At 32.9% G+C, this 23,982-nt stretch overlaps 2 protein-coding genes across 10 annotated transcripts; both read left to right on the top strand.

Annotated features, from left to right (window-relative positions):
* The first annotated feature begins 8,844 nt into the window (after nucleotides 1–8,844).
* Nucleotides 8,845–10,364, top strand: LOC132803069 (uncharacterized). Its single transcript, XM_060815290.1, has 2 exons — nucleotides 8,845–9,163; nucleotides 9,281–10,364. The coding sequence occupies exon 2, from the start codon at nucleotides 9,418–9,420 to the stop codon at nucleotides 10,069–10,071; it is 654 nt and encodes a 217-aa protein (XP_060671273.1). The 5' UTR covers nucleotides 8,845–9,163; nucleotides 9,281–9,417; the 3' UTR covers nucleotides 10,072–10,364.
* Nucleotides 10,365–11,089: 725 nt separating this feature from the next.
* On the top strand, nucleotides 11,090–22,914 carry LOC125423472 (ankyrin repeat-containing protein NPR4-like). Of its 9 annotated transcripts, none has more exons than XM_060815282.1 (6): nucleotides 11,090–11,240; nucleotides 11,530–12,425; nucleotides 12,521–12,927; nucleotides 14,058–14,702; nucleotides 16,252–16,447; nucleotides 16,946–17,114. In XM_060815282.1, exons 2-6 carry the CDS (start codon nucleotides 11,603–11,605, stop codon nucleotides 16,969–16,971), a joined length of 2,097 nt encoding a protein of 698 aa, XP_060671265.1. In that variant the 5' UTR covers nucleotides 11,090–11,240; nucleotides 11,530–11,602; the 3' UTR covers nucleotides 16,972–17,114. The 9 variants fall into 9 exon arrangements, 8 of the variants coding, with proteins under 8 accessions (XP_060671265.1, XP_060671264.1, XP_060671267.1 ...); XM_060815281.1 differs by having other exon boundaries at nucleotides 11,090–11,295; XM_060815284.1 differs by lacking the exon at nucleotides 11,090–11,240 and adding an exon at nucleotides 11,263–11,379.
* The last annotated feature ends 1,068 nt before the right edge of the window (nucleotides 22,915–23,982 follow it).

The following is a 23,982-nucleotide window of genomic DNA, read 5'->3' as shown; positions in this document are numbered from 1 at the left end:
TGGAGTGCTGTAAATTTGTTTAATTATTTTATAGTAAGATGGGAGGAATAAGAAGATATTGCTAGAAATGTATTTTCTATGTACAAAATTTTGTGGTAAGTCCAACCTTTAGGGGAGATACTGTTGGATTTTTCATCGGAGGGTCCGGTAGGGTTTCTTTGGGATCAGAGCTTGTCTAGAATTTCATTGAGGAATCTTGGACAGGTCCTGATAGTTTATAAGATACACAGAGGGGGAGTTAGGCTGAAATTTTCTGACTATTTTCCGGCCACCATCGATGAAATGGTGACTAATAGAGGTTAGTAACATGTTCCTCGTCCTCTTAACTTTCTATTAGTACCTTGTTTGTGAATTTTGGTGGATTATTTAGAAAGATGCCATTTTTTAATAAAATATTATTTTAAATGTGTGAATTTGGGAAATATACATGTTAAAATGTTTTAAAAAATTGTTATTTGAATTTATGTTGAATTGAATAAGTATAGCATTGAATTAATATTTTCAAAAATTTAGGAAAACCAAAATTTTAAATTGTTGTTAAATTTACTATTGAGATTATGACATATAGTAAATGTATCTTTATATATTTGCTGATATATGGTCTTAATGATATTTTTGATATAAATTGATTTTAAGGTTTGAGAAAATAATTATATTAAATTACTGTGATCAAGTGTACATCCATGATTAATTTATTCATGGATTTGGTTCTATGACGATCGAAATTGAACTATTTAAATTGACAAATTTATGATGTTTTGTACAAATAAATTTTATGAAGGAAGAAAATATTTGTATTAAATTATGGAGTTTAGATGTATTCATGTGAGTTTAAATATTTGTGTAAATATATCTATATGTGCATATATATATATATGCATAATTGTTAAAAGGTGGTATATGTATTTGTGTGTGCGAAAGTATATTTTGTGTTATTTAGAATTTTGAAAATGTATTATGTATGTTTTAAAGATTGAGAAAATTGTTATTTACTTTTACTATGCTATTTTATATGATTTAAACATATTTTTTTTTATATATATATAATATTTATTATATCGTTTGGAGAAATTAATTGTATTTATTGATTATTCAATTTATTGTTATATTTATTGTGTATGATAAAATGTAATTATGTAAAATTAAATTATATGTGAATTTATGTGTTTTAATATAATTTTTCCATAAATAAATTTTAATGATTTAAGAAGAATAATAAGTTTTAGGGTATAAAATATATTGTATATTTGGATAATCATGAAATTGAATTATTGTAAAAGAAATTAATTTTATGAGATTGATTGATTTATTTTGATGATAAGAGAAATATGGAATTTAACGGATTTAGTAATAGTATATAAATTTGAATGTATTTTATTTAATTTTGGTAATTATAATATTATAAAATTTTATTAGTTTTTAAGATGCACCATATAGTACTAGTGTTTTGTATTGTATTATTGTTAAGCATGTAAGTTTGTATGGTCGTCTAGTGGGATGCCATGGACCTGAGAGTTGATAAGTATTAAACCGTGAGCATAAGCCGCCCCTTTCCATGGCCAAGAATGAGTGTTTATTATATTATGCCGCCCCTTTCCATGGCCAAGAATGAGTGTTTATTATATTATGGCTATCCTATGGGTGCTATAGATCTGAGGGTTGGCGAGTATATATTTGCACATTGAGCATTAAACGCCCCTCTCCTTGGTCACAGGATGGTTGTTTATTATAATTATGGATAAACGCGCAAGTTATATTCATAGTCGTTCCTGTGAGGGTAGGCAAGTATATTACAGAGCGAGCACTAGCTGTCCCCCCTTTGGCTACAAGATAGTTGTCATTACAGATTAGTATGCATATATGTATGACCATTCTGTGGGAGCTCTAGATCTGAGATACGGCAAGTATTATGCACAGTAAGTATCAGTTGCCTTCACGGTCGACTGTTTAGCCATGGCAAATTATAAGCATTGGCGCCGTTGGGATGCCAAAGTGACCGTTTGCAAGTTTTTCTCTTTAACCTCCTATCAGGCCGTACCTGAGACGCTGGATATCGTCTGGCACCATTGGTATGTAGTATGCACCAAGTATATATATATATATATGTAGTATGCACCAGGTATATTTATATATATATATATACACACCTACAAAAAAAATATATATATTTATATATATGTGTTATATTATATTATGTTTGTATGTACCACACCGTACAGAGGCGACGATCCAATATAGTCCATAAAGAGCTACCCTCGTAACTATGTTGTTTATGAGTCTAGAGGATCAAAGAGCCAATGTCGGCAACCACTCTATGTCTGTATTGGCAGCAGAGTGCCGATGATAGCTGGAATCATTGATCGCAACATGCTAGATGGTGTCGTATGTACCTCCGATACGAGTGTGTATATTTCATAATATGTTATGAATTTTAAAATATTATTTTATCTTATGTTATCTTATCTATACGGGATTTAATTTTCTAATATTATACTTAATCGCCTTTTTGTTATTATTATTATTATTAACATTATTGTTCTTATTAATATTGTCATTATTATTATTGTTATTATTGTTTATTCATTTATTAATTATTATTATCATTATTAGCGGTTATTATTATTGTTGTTGTTGTTGTTGTTGTATTAGTTATTAATATTTATTAAGGTTATTTTTTTATTGTCAATTTTATTATTTATCATTATTATTACCATTATTATTGTTGTTACCATTTTTTATTATTGGTAAATTGTGTTTATTATTATCGGCTGTTATATTCTTATTATTATTATTTTTATTATTATTGTTCTCATAATTATCATTTATTACATTATCATTATTTTTATTTTTATTATTATTATTAGTATTATATGGAAGCCTTCGGTTAAATATGTAAGCCTTCGAGCAAATGTGGCAGCCGTCGGGCAAGTATGGAAGCCTCGGGACAAGTATCGAAGCTTTCGGGCAAGTTGTGCTATTATTGTTATTGATATTGCTATTATTATTATCGTTGTTTTATTTCCATCCTATGTACTTATGCATTGGTGCGTTTGTTAAACGATATGAAATGTAACATGACACTAAATGGGTGGTGTGGGTGGACGTGAATATTTAAAGGTATATTTTTGTTGTTTATTTATTAGATCATTTCTATTGTATATATATATATATATATTTATAGTTTGTTATCAAAGTGTTGCCAACTGTGGGAACTGTTTGTAGTAAGGAGGGAGGAATAAGGTGGCATAATATAGAAGTGCGTCTTTATGCAGGTAATTTTTGGGGTATGCTCTACCCTTGCGTTTGGTATACAGGATAGGTCCGGATCGGACTGAATCGGACAGTACAGATCCGGATCAAACAGGATAGAATAGTGTAGTCTTGTGTTTGGCATAACTTTAAACTGAATGGTGGACTAGTTATCCCATATTTAGTACAATATCGGAATGTATTGGACTATTTTGTTTTTTTTTTTTTTTAAAGTGAAAAGTATAAAAATTATATTTATGTTTACAAAAAAATATATTATATTTAACTAAAATTGTAAATTTATATATTTATATTTACATAAAAAAATTGATTTTTGTTAGACCCACAAAGTATATTAATATATAATTTTAGAAATAAATTAAAATTAAATTATAACATAGTATTTCATAAATAATAATTAATTAAAAATCAAAATAACTTAATGGTATTTATAACTAGAATTATAAATATTATACATTTTTATTATAAGACAATTGTAAATTTTTTTTACACCCATAAATTATGTTAATATAATCATAAAATTGTTTTTACATGCATAATTAGACTCTGAGTTAACATATTATTCTTATATTCCTAGCAAGATTTGCCAAACTAAACTACAACATATTTGTTCCAAAATTATCCAAAATATTCATCTCTTCATGAAATGGAATTTGACATGTAAATATTCATTGCTAAGCCCTTCTGGAAACAACCACCTCAGAGAAGCAATACTCAAGCTTAAATATGGTTTTCTACATAACCAAAATTACTTCCTTCCTCTGGTCAGCCTCTGCAGATGATAATTAATGCTTCCTTATGGCTTTCTGTTTTTTGTTGGTCTATAACAGAAAGAAGTAACAAGCTTTAGGGATATTCTTAATAGAAAATTTTATGAACACAAATGAACAAATTTAGAAGCACAAATGTAACAGCCTAGACCACCCGCATCAAGATATTGTCCGCTTTGGGCCCGGCCCGCATGGTTTTGCTCTTCCCGACCCCATTACAATGGTGGATCACAGAAAAAGGCCTCTTGAAAGGAAAGGTATCCACACGCTTATAAGCCATGCTTCGTTCCCCTTTCCAACCGATGTGGGATGTTACAACAAAAGAAAAAAAAAAAGCTTAGAAGAAACAGAATCCACAGCAGGAAATCTAAAAAGTCTACCTGAGCATCCATGCAAGCATTCAATAGATCCTTAGTCCGTACACACTTATCATCATTGTTCTGGTTAAGAGAGCTGCTTCGGCGAGAGACACCAGCGAGAGAGAGGAGAGCTTTAGCGAGTTTGGGACAAAAGTGACCCAAGGGTAGAGACGGATCTGATAATCCTGAATGAGTGGGATAGAATCACTGTTTGGGACAACTTGTCCCGTTCTCAAAATTGGATTACCAAACACCGGACTGGGACACAGTCCTATCCTGACCTGTCTTGTCCAGTGAAACAAACACAACCTTCAAGGAGATACTATTGGATTTTTATTAGGACGGTCCAGTAGGATTTCCTCTGAGATTAAGGCTTATCTAGGATTTCGGAAAGGGATATATATCTTATAATTCTTTTTTTTTTTTTTTTTTTAAATACTACTTTGTGGTATGGGAAGAAGAAACAAAGTAGAAAAAGAAAATATGAATTATAACTGTTTATGGGAAAATGTAAAACAAAGAGTAATTATAGAGAGTTCTATTGGAGTTAGATAAAAAAATTTCATTCTATATTCTTGAAAATTTTTAAAGATGTTTTTCATTTTGAAAATTATACTCTTTGAAAAAAGAGTACCACTGAAAATGCTCTATTAAAATGGTAGCTCCTTCTTGAACAATTTCTTATATGGATATTAGCATTTATTTTTAATATTGATTTTGAAAAGTTATTTTTTAAAGAAATAAGAAAATTATTTATTTTATTTTCTTAAGTTAATATATTTGTTTTTCTTTTTTTTTTTTTTTAATAGCTGTTGAGTGGCCTAATAGCACCAGAGATATTATCTGTTTTGAAGTGTTCTTATTTTTGAGGCATTATTTCCAACATTTTCATGAAACTATTATGGTCAGAAGCTCCGAATATAAACGACTGTAAATAGATTCAGCATGTCTTTACTGGCCAAATATTGAATAATGATTTTTGTTAAAAATTCTTTTGGACTTGTTATGCTTTATAGTTTATAGCCATTATGCAATGTTTATTTCTGTTATCGCATACAACCAAACATTCAAAGATATGAAGGCTTTCAATTGAGAACCACAAGTCAGAAATTGATCACAAATTGATTTGGGAGCTGGAACTTTTATTTCATTCTATTTATTGAGGATTTTATTGCTGGAAGTTATATAACAATTCTATAAATGAATTGCTAATTTAAACTTATCAAATATATCCAGTCTAAGCTGCAGAACGCAGGGTCTATTAGCCATTATGTATTCTTGGTCATTATTAATTAACTTGTAGAATAGTAAACTCAGATTAACAGGATTCAAAGATTAATATATAGTCTAGTAAATCCCATTTGAATTAGATGCATATGATATGGGATGTGAACCATTGAGGTAGATCCAAGCTGTTAAACTAGACAAGATGTAGGCATAATTGGATTAGTCATATTTGGAGATCACATGTGGAGAAGTATATTCTGGATAAATTAAATACTTGTTTTGTGAGGTTGTTGGAAGTTGGAAAGTTGTTGAAACTTGATGATCATATATTAAATGATGGGGGAACTATACAGTAAGCTATTAATCTGAGAGTGGAGAGGGCTTCACAAGAGATATTCAAACTTGTGGTGACAAAAAGTTCACCTGTTTAGAAAAGCCATCAAGTATTAATGGCTCCAAATATGTGCCATTTGGTCAAGAATACTTGGCCCCAAAACAACTCTCCATTATATTGAAAAAGAGACCTCAAGAGTCATTGTCAATTGGCCGAGTTGTTAGCTTTTTAATTTTCCAATTCAATGTGGTTGCTATGATCGTGTGGTGGAAACAGATTGTTAGCAAGCTATCACCTTATTCCATGAGGATCGGCTTTCTCTTCTACCAGTTTAATATTTGTTTTATCTTGGAGTAGGCGAAGACTAGTCTTCAGCAACATGGTTCTTTTAGATGCACTTTTTCTCCTAAAACTGCAAATAATGTGGCTCACTGTTTGGCTAAGCATTCTCTAGTCCTGTTGATTCTTCTATCTGGCTTGATGTGAACCCAAGGTGGCTCCGATTTTTCTCCCCAAAAAAAAGGTCATTTTCAAATGACTCCACTTGACATTGCCATTGAAGGAACCTCAGTACTTTTCCTTCAATTCCCAAGCCATATAGACCAAATAATTTTATTAGAAAAACGGCAAGTGACCAATAATTTATAAACTTGAAACAAGAATTTCCAGGAGAAGCAAGACCAAAACGTATTCACATATTACACTTGCTCTCTATCATACAAACAAAAAGCTCAACCGTATACCACTAAAGTTCATGCATTCATTAGGAGGGAAAAAAAGAAAGAAAGAAAGAAAGACCAAAAAAAAAAAAAATTGACTAGGGCACATTTGGTAGGTAAGAATAGAAGAAAGAACAGAATAGCTAGCTATTTCTTATGCAAAGATAATTTTATGTTCGCTTAGGTTTATTATTGTATTCTTTGAGAATAGCTATATCCGTTTTAAGGAATATTTATTCCTTTCTCAAAACCTAAACGAATAGCCATTCCTTCATCCTATTTAGGATTAAACTTATATTCAAAATTGATAATTCCTATAAATGTGTAACTTAATACATTGTCTATATATTAAAAATATATAAATAAAAAAATCCACATAAAAATAAAAATAAAGAATATATATTAAATTTAAAAACAATAATTACATATTTAATTAAAACAAATATTTTAAAATAAAATTATAAAAAATATAAACATAAATATAAAGAAATAATATTAACTTTCAAAACTAAAATAAAGGAATTGAAAAGTAAAATAGATAAATATTTATTTAATCTAACAATTTCTAATCTATTAACATGACCAAACAAAGATTTCACGAAAATATACATTTACACATAGCCAAAAAAAGGAAATGGATGAGAGATTCGTTTTATAACCAAATAGAAGGACTATTCATATTCTACAAGAATAGTCTTTCCTTATACCAAAACCTGTCCTAAGTTAATGTGATTTATTGTGTTGAGGGCCCACAATCATTTTTGTTGTGAAAAGTTTCTTCTGAGTCACCCAGTGCAAAAGCAAATGACTTATAGAATCATATGCCATATGTTTAGTTTAATTGGCTACTCTAAAATTATATTTCTGTTATAAAAAATCAATACGGAATAAAAACATTTAATAAAATACATTTAATTAATATTTATCATCTAAATCTGAATTTTATTGATACTTCTGTACTGATAAATAGTACAACTCTTATTTGTCGTCAATTGGGTCCACTTATCTTTAACACCATTATACACGTGTTTGTTGCAGATTAAGGACAATGTCGGAAGCTTGATGGTGCCACGCTCTACCCACTCAAAAGACGTGGTTGTATTCAATGCATTGTCGTCAATTGGGTCCACTTATTTTTAACACCATTATACACGTGTTTATTGCAGATTAAGGATAATGTCGGTAGCTTGATAGTTCCATGCTCTACCCGGTCAAAAGACGCGGTTGTATTCAATGCATTGTTTAATGAAGTAGACTTCCCACCCTCTCATTTAAATACAAATTTCTATTTATTTACCCTACCAATTTTTTTCTCCCGTCCTTTTGATACGAAGATAAAGAAAAAATAATAAATATACCGATCATTGTCTTAGTAGCAACATTGATTTTTTTCTTTTTTTTTTTTTCTTTTCGTCTCTAAAATTTCGAGGCCAAATGGTCATTTATATGTATTGTTAGAACATGAGCTCAATCAATTATGTGTATAATGAAGTTGTGAACTCCCCAGCTAATTCCAATGTAGCACCAAAGAATTCTTTTTTAGGAAAGAAAAACACTTTATACATGTTTGAAATTTTAGATTGTTCTGAGCATGAACTTAATTGTAAACACTTTCAGAGGCAAAGCCAGGAATAAATTTTAGGGATTTAGCCAATCAAGTTATACGAAATAATATTATACGTAAAATAAGATATTGCAATATTTTAATTTTCATTAAAATAAAACATTTATTATATTTTACAAATTAAACGTATGTAAAATGGTATTATTTTTTGACCACGAAGAAAACACAAAAAATAAAGAAGGAGAAAACACAGAAATATTTAGATAAAAAAATGTATTACTACTCTCTAAAATTAGTATACAAAAAACTTTTTTAAAAATTCTTTGTAATCTCTAAAAAATTGTATCGTCAATGATTTGTGTGTTATAAAATTGAAAAACTAAACACCTATAAGGTTTCTAAAGTTATCTTTTTAATAAATTTAAGTAAATAAATAAATAAATAAAAACTCTAATGGATTAGACTTAGAATGTTGGACCCCAAAATAAAATATATATAAAATATCTATTTTTAAATGTATAAATATCAAATACAAATGCTATTTCATATAATATGCTTTCTCAAGTTATTTTGTTCCTTAACAAACTTTAGGCAATGCTTGAAAAATTAATGTTAGTGTAGAAATTTGTGTTTTCAGCAATCACTAAAAACAAATTGATTAAAAAATTGGCTTTTGTGTTTCGAAGCCGACAATTTTTCTCTAAAAACAAGTATAGATGTTACACGGCTATTGTTGTCTGAAAAGGGATTTGCCGAACAAGTTGTTTTATAACTTCAGACACAGGAAAAACAATAAGAATTTATTTATTTATTTGTTTATTTTGTGGGCGAACTGCTTGTATGGAGGTTCCTACCTAATCTAGTGAGTCCCTGACCTTTTCCGTGCTCAATACAAGATAACTAGACCCAAACAGACAAATGTATGGTAGTTTTATTTTTCTAGTACTTTTTAGTTTCATAGAAATATCGTTTATTCATCATTTCAAGAACCATTTTCTCGGGTTGATTTCCATACCCACTGTTTTCTGTCCAAACAGGCCCTAAATCCCCCCTATTTTCTGGTGAAGATTTCTCGCTTGTCTATCTAATTGCACAAAAGAGGGAAAAGGTTTATTCGCCTGTGAAATTAATTTATGAGTTTTCCAAACAAATCAACGCCAATAAAGACAAGAGAATGGATTCGCATAGTTTCAATATTCCGCCCCAAGTCCCCCAACAAACAGATGATATCATCAGCATAGATCGTAAGCCGTACGAGGCAGCAGCAGCTAGGGGCCAAATTTCTGAATTTGAACAACATAAAGATCGTCTTCACCGCTTACTGACTCGAGGTGGGAATACAGTCCTCCATATCCATTTCAAAAACAGATTATTACCTGCTGAAAAACCAAAATCAGCCAACTTTGGGTTAGAGATACTGTCTAAGATGTTTCCTGCACTTAATCATAGCGAAGAAGACATTGATCCTGAAACAAAGTCAGCCAACTTTCTGAAAAATATCCTTGAGATGTGTCCAACATTGTTGACGCAACAGAACCGAATCGGAGAAAATCCACTGCACATAGCAGCAAAATACGGGGATGTTTTTGCCGTGAAACTACTTCTTGATCAATGTGCAAAAGATAATATTGGTAGTAGTGTTGATCATCATGTAGACAGTGAAAGCGGTTTCTGTGGGGTCAGCAAGCAGATGTTGTTGAGGATGAAGAATAACGCCGGAAACACAGCGTTGCATGAGTCAATATTAATGGGGCTTAAGCGTAACATGTGGAGAGCTCCTATTTACATATCTGTCAAGGGGCCCCAAAAAAAATTAAGAAGATTATGAAGAAATGGATTAAATTTTCATAAATATTATAAAAATTTAATCAATTTCTCTTTGTGACCCAAATTTTCTTTCCGCTAATCAAAAACAAAAATTTTACTACTTTTTCAAGTTTTTAAACCTTGCATACAATAATTCATTGAAATAGTTAAACTACCTCACTGAAAGAAGCTGAATGTTAGTTGGTTCCTTGGGTGAGTCTTTCAAAATACATATTACTACAATAATTCATTCTAATAACACTAAAGAAAGACTCCTGGAGATTTTTCGCGTTCTTTTTTTTTTTTTTTTCTTGACTTTTTCAAATTTTTAAACCTTACATACAATAATTCATTGAAATAGTTCAACTACCTCATTGAAAGAAAGTGAATGTTAGTTAATTCCTTGGGTGAGTCTTTCAAAATACATATTACATACAATAATTCATTCTAATAACACTAAAGAAAGACTCCCCGAGACTTTTCATGTTCTTTTTTTTTTTTTTTTCTTTCACGATTTTTTCAATTTTTTAAAACTTGCATACAATAATTCATTGAAATAGTTCAGCTACCTCGCTGAAAGAAATTGAATATTAGTTAATTCCTTGGGTGAGCCTTTCAAAATACATATTACATATAATAGTTCATTCTAGTAACACTAAAGAAAGACTCCCCGAGACTTTTCGTGTTCTTCTTTTTTTTTTTTTTTTTTTTTTTTTTTTTTTTCCTGTGCTCGAATAAAGAAATAACTACGGAGAAAATTTTTCAATCGATTAAAACGTATAATAAGTGGATCAACTTTTTCTCTTTTTATTTATTTATTTATTAATTTTTGTTTCCGATACCACGAGTGGATCAAATTGATGAGTATAATATATAAACAAAATGACCTAATACGGCACAGCATCTTTCTCTTTTCATTTATTTATTTAATTTTTATTTCCGATACCACTAGTGGATCAACTTGATGAGTATAGAATAAATAAAATGACCAAACACGTCACAGCAACTTTTTCACTCTTTATTTATTTTTTATTTCCGATACCACAAGTGGAGCAGCATGATGAGTATAAAATACAAATAAAATAACCAAACACGTGCTGTGACTTTCTTTTTTTTTTTTTTGGGGTTTCTTTCTTTGGCGTGCGAATACGAGTCTCATCTCATCCCACGTGGGAAGGAAACAAAGCAACCGTGAGTTTTGGAAAAGTAAATTCAAAAAAAAAAAAAAAAAAAAAAGACATGCGGAGTAAGTGAGAAAATAAAGAGACAATTCTAATTTTTTGTTTGATGAATATTTGTTGAAATCTATTTCTTTGAGTGAAGTTAATTCGTAAGCCTCTAAATGTTATCTAGAAAAGACCATTGATTCCGTTTTTCTTCATTTATTCTGAAATATCTTTCTACATAAAATTATCGACGTCTATTCGCTGCATTATATTTTTATTATTTGCTTTCTTGTCGCTTGCCTATTTAATTGCAGGAGGAGGAAATTGGTTTTATTCCAGTGTGAAATTTAATTTTTGAGTTCTTCAAAGACTAGTTAAGAGAAGAGAATGGACTCACACAGATCCAATATTCGGCCCCAAGAGACAGATATCATCATCATAGATCATCGGCTATACAAGGCAGCAGCTAAGGGCGAAACTTCTGCATTTGAACAATATAAAGATTGTCTTCATCTCTTACTGACTCGAGGTAGGAATACAGTCCTCCATATCCATCTCAAAAACAGATTATTACTCGCTGAAAAACAAAAATCAACCAAGTTTGGGTTAGAGATACTGTCTAAGATGTTTACTGCACTTAATAATACCGAAAAAGACATTGATCCTGAAACAAAGTCAGACAAATTTCTGAAAAAGATCCTTGAGATGTGTCCAACATTGTTGACGCAACAGAACCATATTGGAGAAAATCCACTGCACGTAGCAGCAAAATACGGGGATATTTTGGCCGTGAAACTACTTATTGATCAATGCGCAAAAAGTAATATTGGTAGTAGCGTTGATCATCATGTAGACAGTGAAAGCGGTTTCTGTGGGGTCAGCAAGCAGATGTTGTTGAGGATGAAGACTAAGGCCGGAGACACGGCGTTGCATGAGTCAATATTAATGGGGCTTAAGCTTAACAAAGACACAGATCAGTGGTGGAAACATCAGGAATTGGCAGAGATTTTGCGTAAAGAAGATCACAGTGAGGTCATGTATGATCGTAATGCAGCAGGCGAGACTCCTCTGTACCTAGCTGTCAAGGCAGGATTTTTTTATGTGGTAAAAAATGGGTTGCGAAACATAGATGCACAGACAACATCTACTTATTATGGTGGCTACGATGGCAAAACTATTCTGCATGAGGCAGTAATATCCGATTTTTGGGGTATATATATATATATATATATTTAAGATTATTTATACATATGTTTAAGATTTAGTTTCATATGATTTTTAATTTCATATATTTAATTGTTTTAGGAATCCATGTTATTCTGAAAAGAGGGAAAGAGTTATGCAGAGTAGCAGATGATGAAAAAGGTTGGGTTCCATTACATTATGCTGCAAACCTGGGAAACAAATCTGCAATTGGGACGTTGTTAGAATGCGATCCATTTGCAGCAGGCATCAAAGACAAAAATGGTCAGATACCACTTCAAGTAATAGCTGATCCCAAAATTTGTCGTTCATTTATAAGAGAAATTATAGCATGGTCTCCAGATTGTTGTGAATCATTATTGGTCGATGAAAAATTTTATCATGATCACCATGCTGCCACCGAGTTCGACAAGATCACCTTACAAGACCGTCGAATTATCAAATACTTTGGTCGCAATTTTATGGAATTTGAAGGAGAAACCAAAAATGCTTTCAAGATTTGGACAAAGGTATGTATATTAGATGGTATATGTGCGACTAATATCCAAACTACAAAAACTTTATTTATTTATTACTATTATTTTTTATCAATATTTATTTATTGTTATTATTATCTTTTATGAATTTAGTCCGGTAATAATGGAATTTTCTCTAATCAATACAAACAAACTAGTCAAATACGCAAAAACAATATTTAAATTAAATAGAACATATTATAACTTCAGGAAAAAAAGAAAGAAAAAAAGCTATGAGTTCTGTATGGTTGGCTTTATCAAACTAGTCAAAAGGACATGTACGATTCAACTAAACAGCAAAGAAAACAATAATTTAATGGGCAATGTGAGTAAGAATTTTGTAGTTCAAAGGATATTTAAATTGCAAAGCGAATCGTTAATTTTTAGGGTGCCAAACCATATTAAATTATATTTGTACATATCAGGCCCGCTCAACCGATCTGGGGCTACGACAACAATAAAATGGCGAGTAATAAAAAACAATAAGTATTCAAAATTTGTCTTGTTTGGTTACTTTGTTTGTTTTATAAATTTTGACAGGAAAAATTGCTAGCTAAAATATTAAAATGACAGTTAGTCACATTCCTAATTCATATAAAGATTGTAAGATAATAAAAAATGGGAGAATGTTTAGAAAAAAGAACAATTTTAAAATATGAAAAAAATTAAAAGTTGACACTTGTTTTGAAAAGTTAGTTAAAGATAATTATTTATTTAAATATTTGATTGATTCTAACGTAGAAGTTAAAAAAATATTAATATGTCCGTACATTTCCAAAAAGATAAAAAACAATACTACTATATTTAACATAACAAATAATTTTTTTATGTAAATAATACATATAATTAATAAAAAAAAAATTTTTAGGTGGCCACCCTCTTTTCATCGTGGGGCCCTAGGCAGAAGCCTTATTTGTCGTACCCTTAAGGCGGAACTGGTGCATATATATATATATATATATATTCTTTAATTTCTCTATTTTACATTTCCATAACAAGTTCACTTTGGTGTCTTTCAAATAAAAAAGAGGGAAAAAAATAATAACAATAATAATAATAATAAAATAAGTTTCCTTTTACTGGACATCTGTACTTGTATATATAATTTTGATCAAATATTGCAGGCGTTCAATGATCGTAAAAAGCCGGATGAGGAAAAGTCGTTGGACAAAGAATCAACTCTAGTGGTGGCTGCACTCATTGCTACTGTGACATTCGCAGCTGGTTTCACTTTACCAGGTGGTTATTTGAGCGGCGGTGATAACCTGCCAAGCAACGCAGGCTCACAACCGGGCGCTGCTGGAAGTGCAGTTCTAAGCGAAAATGCAGCATTCAAGGCATTCCTTATATCGGATGCAATAGCCATGGCGCTTTCTAGTTGTGCTGTATTCATCCATATGTTCTTGGCACTCAAAAAAGATCGGACAAAGGACTCGTCATATTTCTTGCTCGCATTCAAGCTCATCATAGTGGCCATGGTAGTCATGGTGATTGCGTTTATGACAGGCATTTATGCGGCCTTAGGATCTTCGAATGCATTCGCCATTGCTTCTTGCGTGTTCATCAGCGTGTCTTTCTTGCTTTGCATTCTCTATCTCACTTTCGGATATTTCACCGACAGTGTTTATTATTTTCTTCGTGAATGCGCTTTCTGCATTTTATCGACCTTCGGCTATATCTTCGTGCGCCCCATCGTGCTCCCCATCGTCCTAGCCATGGATTATTATGATGATTACAAAAATTGGAGAAGACGAGGCCAATTAGATAAGGTATGATTTTTTATTTGTGCTTTGAAAAATATTCCTTTTTTTTTTTTTTTTTTTTTGGGTAAAAAATAAATTGCTCTCTTAAACTATTGTTTATTTGCTCACTTTGCCCACAAAATTTTAAAAATCACCATATTGCCTTTTGAATTATCATATATATATATATATATATATTATTTCTGTATCACTTTGGTCGATTAATAACGAACACCTCAACAAGGAACAATAAATTTGATTTTCAAAAAAAAAAAAAAAACAAATCATTAAAAATAGAATTTGATTTTCAAAAAAAAAAAAAAAAAGAAAGAAAAGAAAAATCATTAAAAATAAGTAATGAAAATTAAAACCAGAAACAGAAAAAATACTAAGCGGGCTGTCCTCGAGGAACAGTAAGTATTGCATTTTAGGTACATTAATTAGCTTGTTTTATTATGCTATTCTCACGCGTCGTACCTGGTATATAAAGATTATTTCGCAATTTATTAATGATTATAATTATTATAATTATTATTATTTTTTGGGCTTTTTACACAATAAACTCTAATGTCTGTTGACTGTTGCAACTTTATTAGTCTTTATTTCATTTTTCATACAATTTTTTTTTTAAGTTTATCGAATTTTTTTGACAGATTATTTTCCATAAAATAACTGTAAAAGACTTTTTTTTTTTTTTTTGGTAATATTGTGGTGGAAAATTTGAATTTAGAGGGATGTATTCAATTTAGAGTTTGATGGATTTAAAATGAATTATAGACTTTAAAGGATTTGATGGATTGTTATAGAATTCTACAGACTCCATAAAGATTTTGTAAGAATCCAATGAAATCTTTGCATTTAAAGGTGGATTTCATATTGACAATTTTCTTCACAATTTTCCTATTAAAATCCTTTCAAATCCATTAAAATCCATCATTTTTTAAAGTCTTTTAAAATCAATGACTTTTTGAATACCACCAGATTTTAAAAGAATTCTATAAAGTCCTAATTGAATACATCTAGATTTTAATGGATTTTTATAAAATCCATCAAAATCTGAATTGAATATCATTAGATTTGTATGGACTCTTTTAAAATCTAAATCGAATACCTCAAAACTTTAAAAGACTTTTAAAATCCTTTAAATTCTAAATTGAATACATACCCCTTAGATCTTAGAGGACGTATAGCTTTTACTAGAGAAATATCCCCATAAAGATTACAAATCAATGATTTAAAATTTAAAAATCTTTACCAATTATAAAAATGTAAATAATATAACTTTCATATAAAATCATATTTAAAGATTTAACTGAGAATTAATATTTTAAAATTTTTTTTATGGAATAATTTAAAATGGATAAATTACACTTTAGTTGCCTTTAAAATTACATTATGTCGTTTAGGAATAATTTTTTTTTAATTTTTTTATTTAACATTTGATATTCTCTATTTTCAAAATTTTACATCCTAGTCCACATCTTTTAATTTCATGAACATTTTTTCATTTTTAATTTCAATTTCTTGAAATTAATTTGTGAGATTAATTCCAAACCTAAAGATCTACACGGCACAGTTTAAACAATCCAATACTTCAGAATTTAAACCCAAACTACAACTGGATATCATCGTTGAGCAGCGGTGTAATCAAAGCCGTTTTAATCACCGAACATGCAGACGAACGACGACGGTCCAGTGCTTCCAACGACTCTGTAAGCGACTGTGCCGCAGAACAATGGCATGGCTTAGACCATATAATCCTAACTGCTCAGGCAAGCAATGCCAAACAGTTGTCATTATGCCCCATTTTAAATTTTGAACAAAATAATTCCTGTTTTCTTTTTTAATATTATTGAATTGAATGCTTAGTCTAAAAAAGCTTTCCAATCTTGTACTTGTTATACAGTCAAATCTTTTATTTAACTCCTCAGTGCTAACGATTTAAATTTACCGGAAGAGAAAGTGTTTTCTTTAATTTTTAAATTTTTTAAATTTTTTTGGTTATATCTTTCAGTCTTTGAACAATATTAAATTTTTTTAATTAATTCCGTGAAACAAAGCAATAAAATTTGACCACTTTCTAGAATTTTCAATTGTTATATATATATATATATGCATATTTTACTTTTGCTTTGGTTTTGTCAATTTAACTATACAAATAAATTGAACAGAATTTGATTTAAAAAAATGAAGAAGATTCCTTAGGCCTTCTTAAATTTATTCTACTTAGAAAATTTTTGTTTCTTTCTCTTTGTTGAAAAAATTCTCAGGATTCACAACAAGAAAATTCCACTGAGTACACAGAACAAGAAGGTGATCCACCTCCAAAATCTAATGATTCAAGAAACCTGGAAACATTACCTGAGTCTAACGTGAATCCAAGGACTCCCTCCATAAATGAAGAAAGTGCAAAATCATTGAAGAATGCCAACTATTTAGAGGCTGAAAAAGGCCACGATGCGGTCTGATCCGACGAGCAGTTGAGTAAGGTAAAGTTTTTAATATGATATTCAGAGGTTGAAGAAGGTGAACATGAATTAATATTGAATTCATGGTTTAGGAACCTTCTGTTTGAAAATAAAAATAAAAATTACTGTGTATTAGTTAATATATTATACCAAATAATATACAAACACAAAAGTGATTAAGTTTTATTCAAGTAAAATAAAGTACAAAAATATATAATTGAGGTAGAAGGTAGAGATTATAGAATAACCAATATTAGAGTCGAGATAAGAACTTAATTTTTTAGCCTTTAGGCAATTTTTGTTCCGTTGATGCTAAACTTGTTGAAGTGTGGCAATTTTGCCACTTGATGGTGCATGTCACCGGCTAGCATGCACACCTTGGTATCAAATCCTTTCCTTTTATGAGTTTATATTTTTTTGTATGTTTTTAATTTATGCAAGGTATATTTTGATAATGTTTTGTGCCTAAGTTATGTATGCAAAATTATAGGCAAGATTATGCACAAAAGAGTAGGAATGTTATGCTTGAAATGCCTATGGTGCTGGATTCATAATTTCCAGCAACATAGTTCCACTATTTATCTTATATCTCAGGTTGCAAATGGAGTTTTGGGCTGAAATTTTGAGGGATGTCTACAGACATATATAGAAGACTATGGTTTAAATTTCAGGTCAAAATGACATGGGAAAGTCCATTTTCTATTCCAAACAGATTGCTGTATCTGATGGGCCCAGTATGCAGAGTATGGGCCAGTTTTGGAGCTGTTTGGCCCATGATCCGGTTCCAGAACTTTCCTAGCTCTTGGAACAATATTTATTGATGACCAAGGATGCTTCAAACCAAGTTTCATAAGCAGATACAAAGGGGAACTAAGTAGGTGAAGCTAGTTTGGTTGTTTACCCAAACTAGTTAAACAATAGGAACTTAGTTCAAAACCATGTGCCAGTTTTTACTATATTTGGAATAGACATGTTGCAGCTGGTTTTTGACTCTTTTGTGTATGAAAAGTTAGGTGTTGACCATTTTATTTTTTAAATTTCAAATACTTTACTCATTTTGTAAGCTCACATGCTTGGCATGTGTGAACTAGTTGTAATTTCAAGCTTATATAGTAAAATGAATGAAATGGCTACACATCCAAGCCTTATTTTCAAAAGCCAACGTGTTCCTCTTCTTCTTATCTCTTCTTCAACACCTTAGAACACTTTAGGAACCCTAAAAACCAGAAAACACCATAACCAAAACCTAAAAACACAACTCACACACAACCATTCCCAAGAGCATCACCAAAAGCTTGCTTGTTGCTAACACTTCAAGCTAGCTTGCTCTTGGTCATAACGTTCTCACCCCAACAAAGTGGTATCAGAGCAAGGCATATTTTTTGTGAGATTTGTGAGGTTTTTGGGCTGGTTCGTTCCTTGAGAGTGAAGAGATACTTGAAATCACAAATATATTTTCATATTCCTTCATACTAGAAAGCAACATTCACATGGCTTCTTCAAGTTTTTCAACTCCTTCTCCTCCTATCTTCAATGGGGAGAACTACAACATTTGGAGTATCAAGATGCAAGCCTACTTGAAGGCTTATGGTCTTTGAGAGATCACCATAAATCCCCAAGAACCCGAGCCTTTGAGACAAGGGGCAACGGTCAACCAAATCAAGCACCATGAGGAGGAATTGGCTAAATGTTTCAAGGCTCTCACCGCCATTCATTCTTGTATTAGTGATACCATTTTCACAAGGATAATGGCATGTGAGAGTGCCAAAGAAGCTTGGGACAAACTTCAAGATGAGTTCCAAGGGAGAAGGACAATGATACGAACCTAGGACGACCTGCTCCTAAACCCGTATTATATTAGCCCGGATCTTTAATTAAGTTCAAGTTCTAATGGAATGGACCTCAACCCCTAACCAACCTGTGGTTAGAAACCTTGGTATAATGTAGACGCCACAATAGGGGATGGAAAACCTATTGATAAGTCAAGCTAAAACAACCAATTCTCTAATGGTGTTTTAAGTGTTCTTAAAGAACAAAGAGATAATTAATCTCACAAGTATTTTTTTAATCAAATCAAAGTTTAAAGTTTTCTTATTGAAGAATAAGCCTTTAAATAGGCTATAAAGCCACGAAATAAAACCCTAAAAACAAAAGAAAACCAGCCACCACACATAAAGAAACCTAGTTGGCTGAAACTATACTTCCTTTCCTAATCTAAGTTTGATTAATTAATTCCTTTATATTAAATTAGGAATTAATTAATTTACAATCGAAAGAATAAAATAAAAACCTTGAAAGAATAAAATAAAAACCTTCCTAAAGTTATTTTTCCAGAAAATAAATAAATAAAAGCCAAAAAGTAATGGTAGTTTCCTAAGACAAAAAGTAAAAACAAATTAGGAAACTAAAAATGCTAGCCTTTTTGATCAAGTTGACTTTGATCAATCTTTGACCTCTTTGAGCTTCAAATCAGCTTCTAGATGCTTTGTAGGATGCCAAATAAGTTGAATATGAAGTCCCACACGTTGCCCATGCTTGGAAAAATAAGAAAAGGCTAAAACAGTAAAATACAGTAAAGCCAGCAAGCAATACAGCAAATTTGGCCAAATTGTTGATGCTGTCCGTACAAGCCCTTTTTGATTGCATTTGAGGCTGCTTTAACTTGATTCCATGACCTCTTAGGCATATGTATTGAACCCATAAAGCATTGGAACCATTTCATGCTTCTTGGACTCCAAAAATGTACCAAAACCGTCACCCGGGTCCGTATCGGTTTCCACCACTTGGATGCTTCGAATAGGCTTTGTATCTTCAAGTATGGACAAGATCTGTTGAGATTGATTACCCTCTGTATAAATACTCCCAGGTTGCCCTTAAATCTCTTAATTTGAGCTCTTGTGGTTGGCCTAGTCTTCATCCGTGTCGAGTCAGCACCCCAGCGGGTTATCGGTGGAACGGGCTCGGGCGGAATCACATCATTCCCCTCCTCTTGAAAAGGATTTATCCTCAAATCAAGATCATCACCTGCAGCAAAAGGAGTTAAATCAGCAACATTAAATGTAGCACTCATGTAACACCCCGTCCCGAATCGCACCGGAATCCGTGCACGTTGACCGAGGTTGATCGTTGACCGTTGACCAAGGGATCAAAAGTTGACTTTTTGACTCGGTGGGAATTTCGAGTTGACCAGGGTACCGTGGCGAAGTACACGATGCCCTGAGTTCGTAGACTGGTAGCACGTCGGAAACAGAGCTACGGTTTGATAGTTATGGACGAAACAAGTTGCAGTCCAAATTGTCCAAGGGGTGTCGGAGTTGACTTTTTGTTTATGGGGAATTGAGCTTTGACTCGTGTGTGGTTGTGAAGTGCTCGTCGATACGAGTTCACAGACTAGCGGCACGCTAAAAACGGACATCCGGTTAAAAAGTTATGGACGTTTGAAGTTTACCGATACCGTATTATTTTAATGTTTTTGGGTCGGTGAACAGTGAAACACCACGTGTCAGCTTCTGATTGGTCCACGTGGTATGAACAGTGTCACACAAGGGTTTTTATTTGGTAAAACTCTCGGGGAAGAGAGAGAAAGAGAGAGAGAGAGGACCGCCGGCCACCGGAATTTTTGCACTGTTCCGGCCGAGTTACTATACACGCGCCGGCCAGCCAGATTGCCCTCCTCATTTCCGGTAAAACCTCCAAATTTCACAGTAAACGGCCGCCGGACGCGCCCGGATCGGAGCTCCGAAATTCGGCGGCGAGTTTTTCCCCTCCACCGCCGGCCACCGCAAATCGACCCTTTTTCGGCCATTTTCCGGCCACACGCGCCGTACACCCTTGATCCTCTCCTCAAGTCCGGCCGACCCACCAAAAATCACGGCCATCGGACCACCGACGCGCCGGGATCGGAGCGTTTTCCGGCGAGGGGCCGGAAATCTTCAAACGGTGATTTCTCCGCCGTCCGACCTCCGTTTTGCTCACCGCCGGTCCCGTTGGGTTGCTCTCCTCACCAACGGCCACCGCACGCGCCGCCGCCGGCGACGGTTGCCGGTGACCACGACGGTTCGTCGGAAAGTACTGTTCCGGCGAGTACCCGAAATTCCGACCAGCTCCAGTCCGCAGTGTTCGACCTCCTGAACCCGAATCCGGCTTCCGTTTCCGCCAATTCGCGACGGTTTGGGAGAATTGCGGAGCCGAAATCCGAAAAGCTTCCCGATGAAATTCAAACCCCGTCGGGTACGATCATCGGAAATTGAGACCGAATCTATGATCAGCATCACTCGAGCTTCGATTCGGTATATAACTCGTAAATTCTAGGTATCGTTTGTGTTTTGACCCTCCGGGTACCGGGTATTATTTATCCGAATAAAATATTAATTTATTTGACTGTCTGTGAATTTTGTTCTAGGAGCACCGGTGAGTCGTAGAATTGATCCCGTAGTGGATCATGGGTTAATTGCGTGCTCCAGGTGAGTGACCCACCTTCAAATTAATTTTGGAAATTTATTTGGTGAATATATTATGTGCGATTTAAATATTTGGAATTTAATTTCTATGTGCCAAATATTTATTGGATTTATTGTGGAATTATTTATGAATTTATTGGATTTAAGAAAATGTGCATTTTACAAATTTATGCCATGTGAAATTATTTTATGGTTTTGAGGATTTTGAAATTGGTGTGGTTTTAATGGTAAATTGGGCACGATTTGACTTTCAAATATTTCAAGGAAAATATTTCGTTATGTTGGTGATTTCAATTTTTATAAAATATGCCCATGGAATATTATGAGATTTGATTATTATATTTCGAGAATTATTTATGCTATTGAGAAAATGTGGATATTTGAATTGGTGGATTTTGGTAGTTGGTGGATTTGAAAATCATGGAATTTATGGTGTTGATTATAAAGAAATTACGGAGAATTTCCGAGTTCAAGCGGATGGACTATGCCCGCTATGTTTATGAAAAATGTGAAATTTGTTATATAATTTAAGCATGTGGATTTTATGATTTTTGGATGCACCGTGCACGTACTGGTGTTCTGTTTATATGTGATATGGTTAGTGTGCACACGGTTGTGATTAGCGCGCAGGTGGGTGTGAGTAGCGCGCGGTTGATATTATAAGGTTGTCCTGTGGTTGCCATCGGATGAGGGTAGGCCACCCCCCTTGGCCGGGACACCTGGTTAGCAGCGGCGCAGTGGGACGCCACGCGACCGTATGCCGGTTTCTCTCTATAACCTCCTGTCTGGCGGTACCTTGGGACACTGGGTACTGTTGGCGCCACTGGTATATAGTGGATGCATCAACTGATTTTCGGAACGGTGTTTTAAAAATAAATTGTTTTAAAGCTGTATTGGAATTAAAATTAATTATTACTGTTCGGATATTTATTTGATGTCTTGGTTTTCGGGGAATATGAATAAAGGGTTTTGTGAAAAGGTTTTAAAAGGGGAACCTTTCCAACTGAGAGAATTGTAAGGGTTTTGAGAGAAATTATTATTTCCAATTAATTATTATCTATCTACTTATTACTGTGATATTATATTGTATAGTAGATAGGGTCACTCACTGAGATGATTAGCATCTCACACTCTTAAATTCCGTTCCTTTAGGTACCAGGTTGTCGGTGTTCATCCAGAGCGGACTTGATCTTCATCGCTGTTTTACTTCGTGAAGTAACCTGTTCTTCTTTATTGCAGTTGTACTATTTCTTTCACTCTTGTTGTATTTATTTTGCACTGGATTACTGTATTTATTTTGAAGTGCTGTAAATTTGTGGAACCAAATTGTAGTATTGTGGGAGGAATAAGGGGATGTTTATAGAAGTGTGTTTTCAGTGCAGGTAATTTGTGGTAAGTAAATCCCTTAGGGGAGGTGCTGCCGGATTTTCCGTTGGAAGATTCGGTGGTATTTCCTTGGGATCAGGGCTTGTCTAGGGTTCCGGGGAAGGAATTCTGGACGGGTCCTGACAACTCATGTTATACTCACCTAGTAAATCAAGCTTGTAGGCATTCTTGTTATTGGGCTCCAAAACTTGAAAAGGTCCATCCATAGGCGGCATGAGCTTTGACTTTCTTTGATTAGGAAACCTTTCCTTTTGTAAGTGCAACCAAACCAATTCTCCTGGGTCAAATACTATTACAACAAAATCTAGAAATACATGCTTATTATGGTAAAAATTACACTTTTTAAAGTTAGCAAACAATATTTTCCAAATTTTCAAATTGCCACTAAGTAAAGCTCTCAACAATGCAGATAAATTTCTATGCAATAAAGACATCTTTAAATAAGTATCTTTAAAATTCATGGTCAGCAATGATTTCTTATTCATAATTACTTTATTAACATCACCAAAGCTAAGATAAAAATTTGTATTTTTCCTTTCTTGTCTTCCTTTTCCTTTCTCACTCACGGCCATCTCACCTTCCTCACTCTCGGCTTTTACACCAAAATTCTCACTCTTGGTTTTATTAAAATTTTTCCACACAACCTGAGTATTAGAAGACTTACCTTGGACAGCAAGCTCACCTTGTCCCTCTTGATTGGATGGTAGTCCACTTGGAATTTCATTTGGGAAGACATCTCCAAATTCCTTCAAAAGAGAAATCATTGAATTTCGCAATTCAAGTTCTTCAAAGTTAGTTTGATCATTAAAATAATTTTCTTTATAAATCATGACCAGCAAAGGTTTCTTACACTCAATAACCTTATTAATATCCCCTAAACTCAAATAAAAGTTGCTACTTGACCTTTCTTTTCTTTCTTTTTCTTTTTCCCCCTTGGATTGGCTCAAACCTTCCGATTTCCCTTCCTTCTCCAAGCTGTCGGGTTTGCCACTT

The sequence above is a fragment of the Ziziphus jujuba genome, chromosome 3, assembly GCF_031755915.1.
Source record: "Ziziphus jujuba cultivar Dongzao chromosome 3, ASM3175591v1".
NCBI classification, from domain to species: domain Eukaryota; kingdom Viridiplantae; phylum Streptophyta; class Magnoliopsida; order Rosales; family Rhamnaceae; genus Ziziphus; species Ziziphus jujuba.
This window is presented reverse-complemented; position numbering and strand designations above follow the sequence as displayed.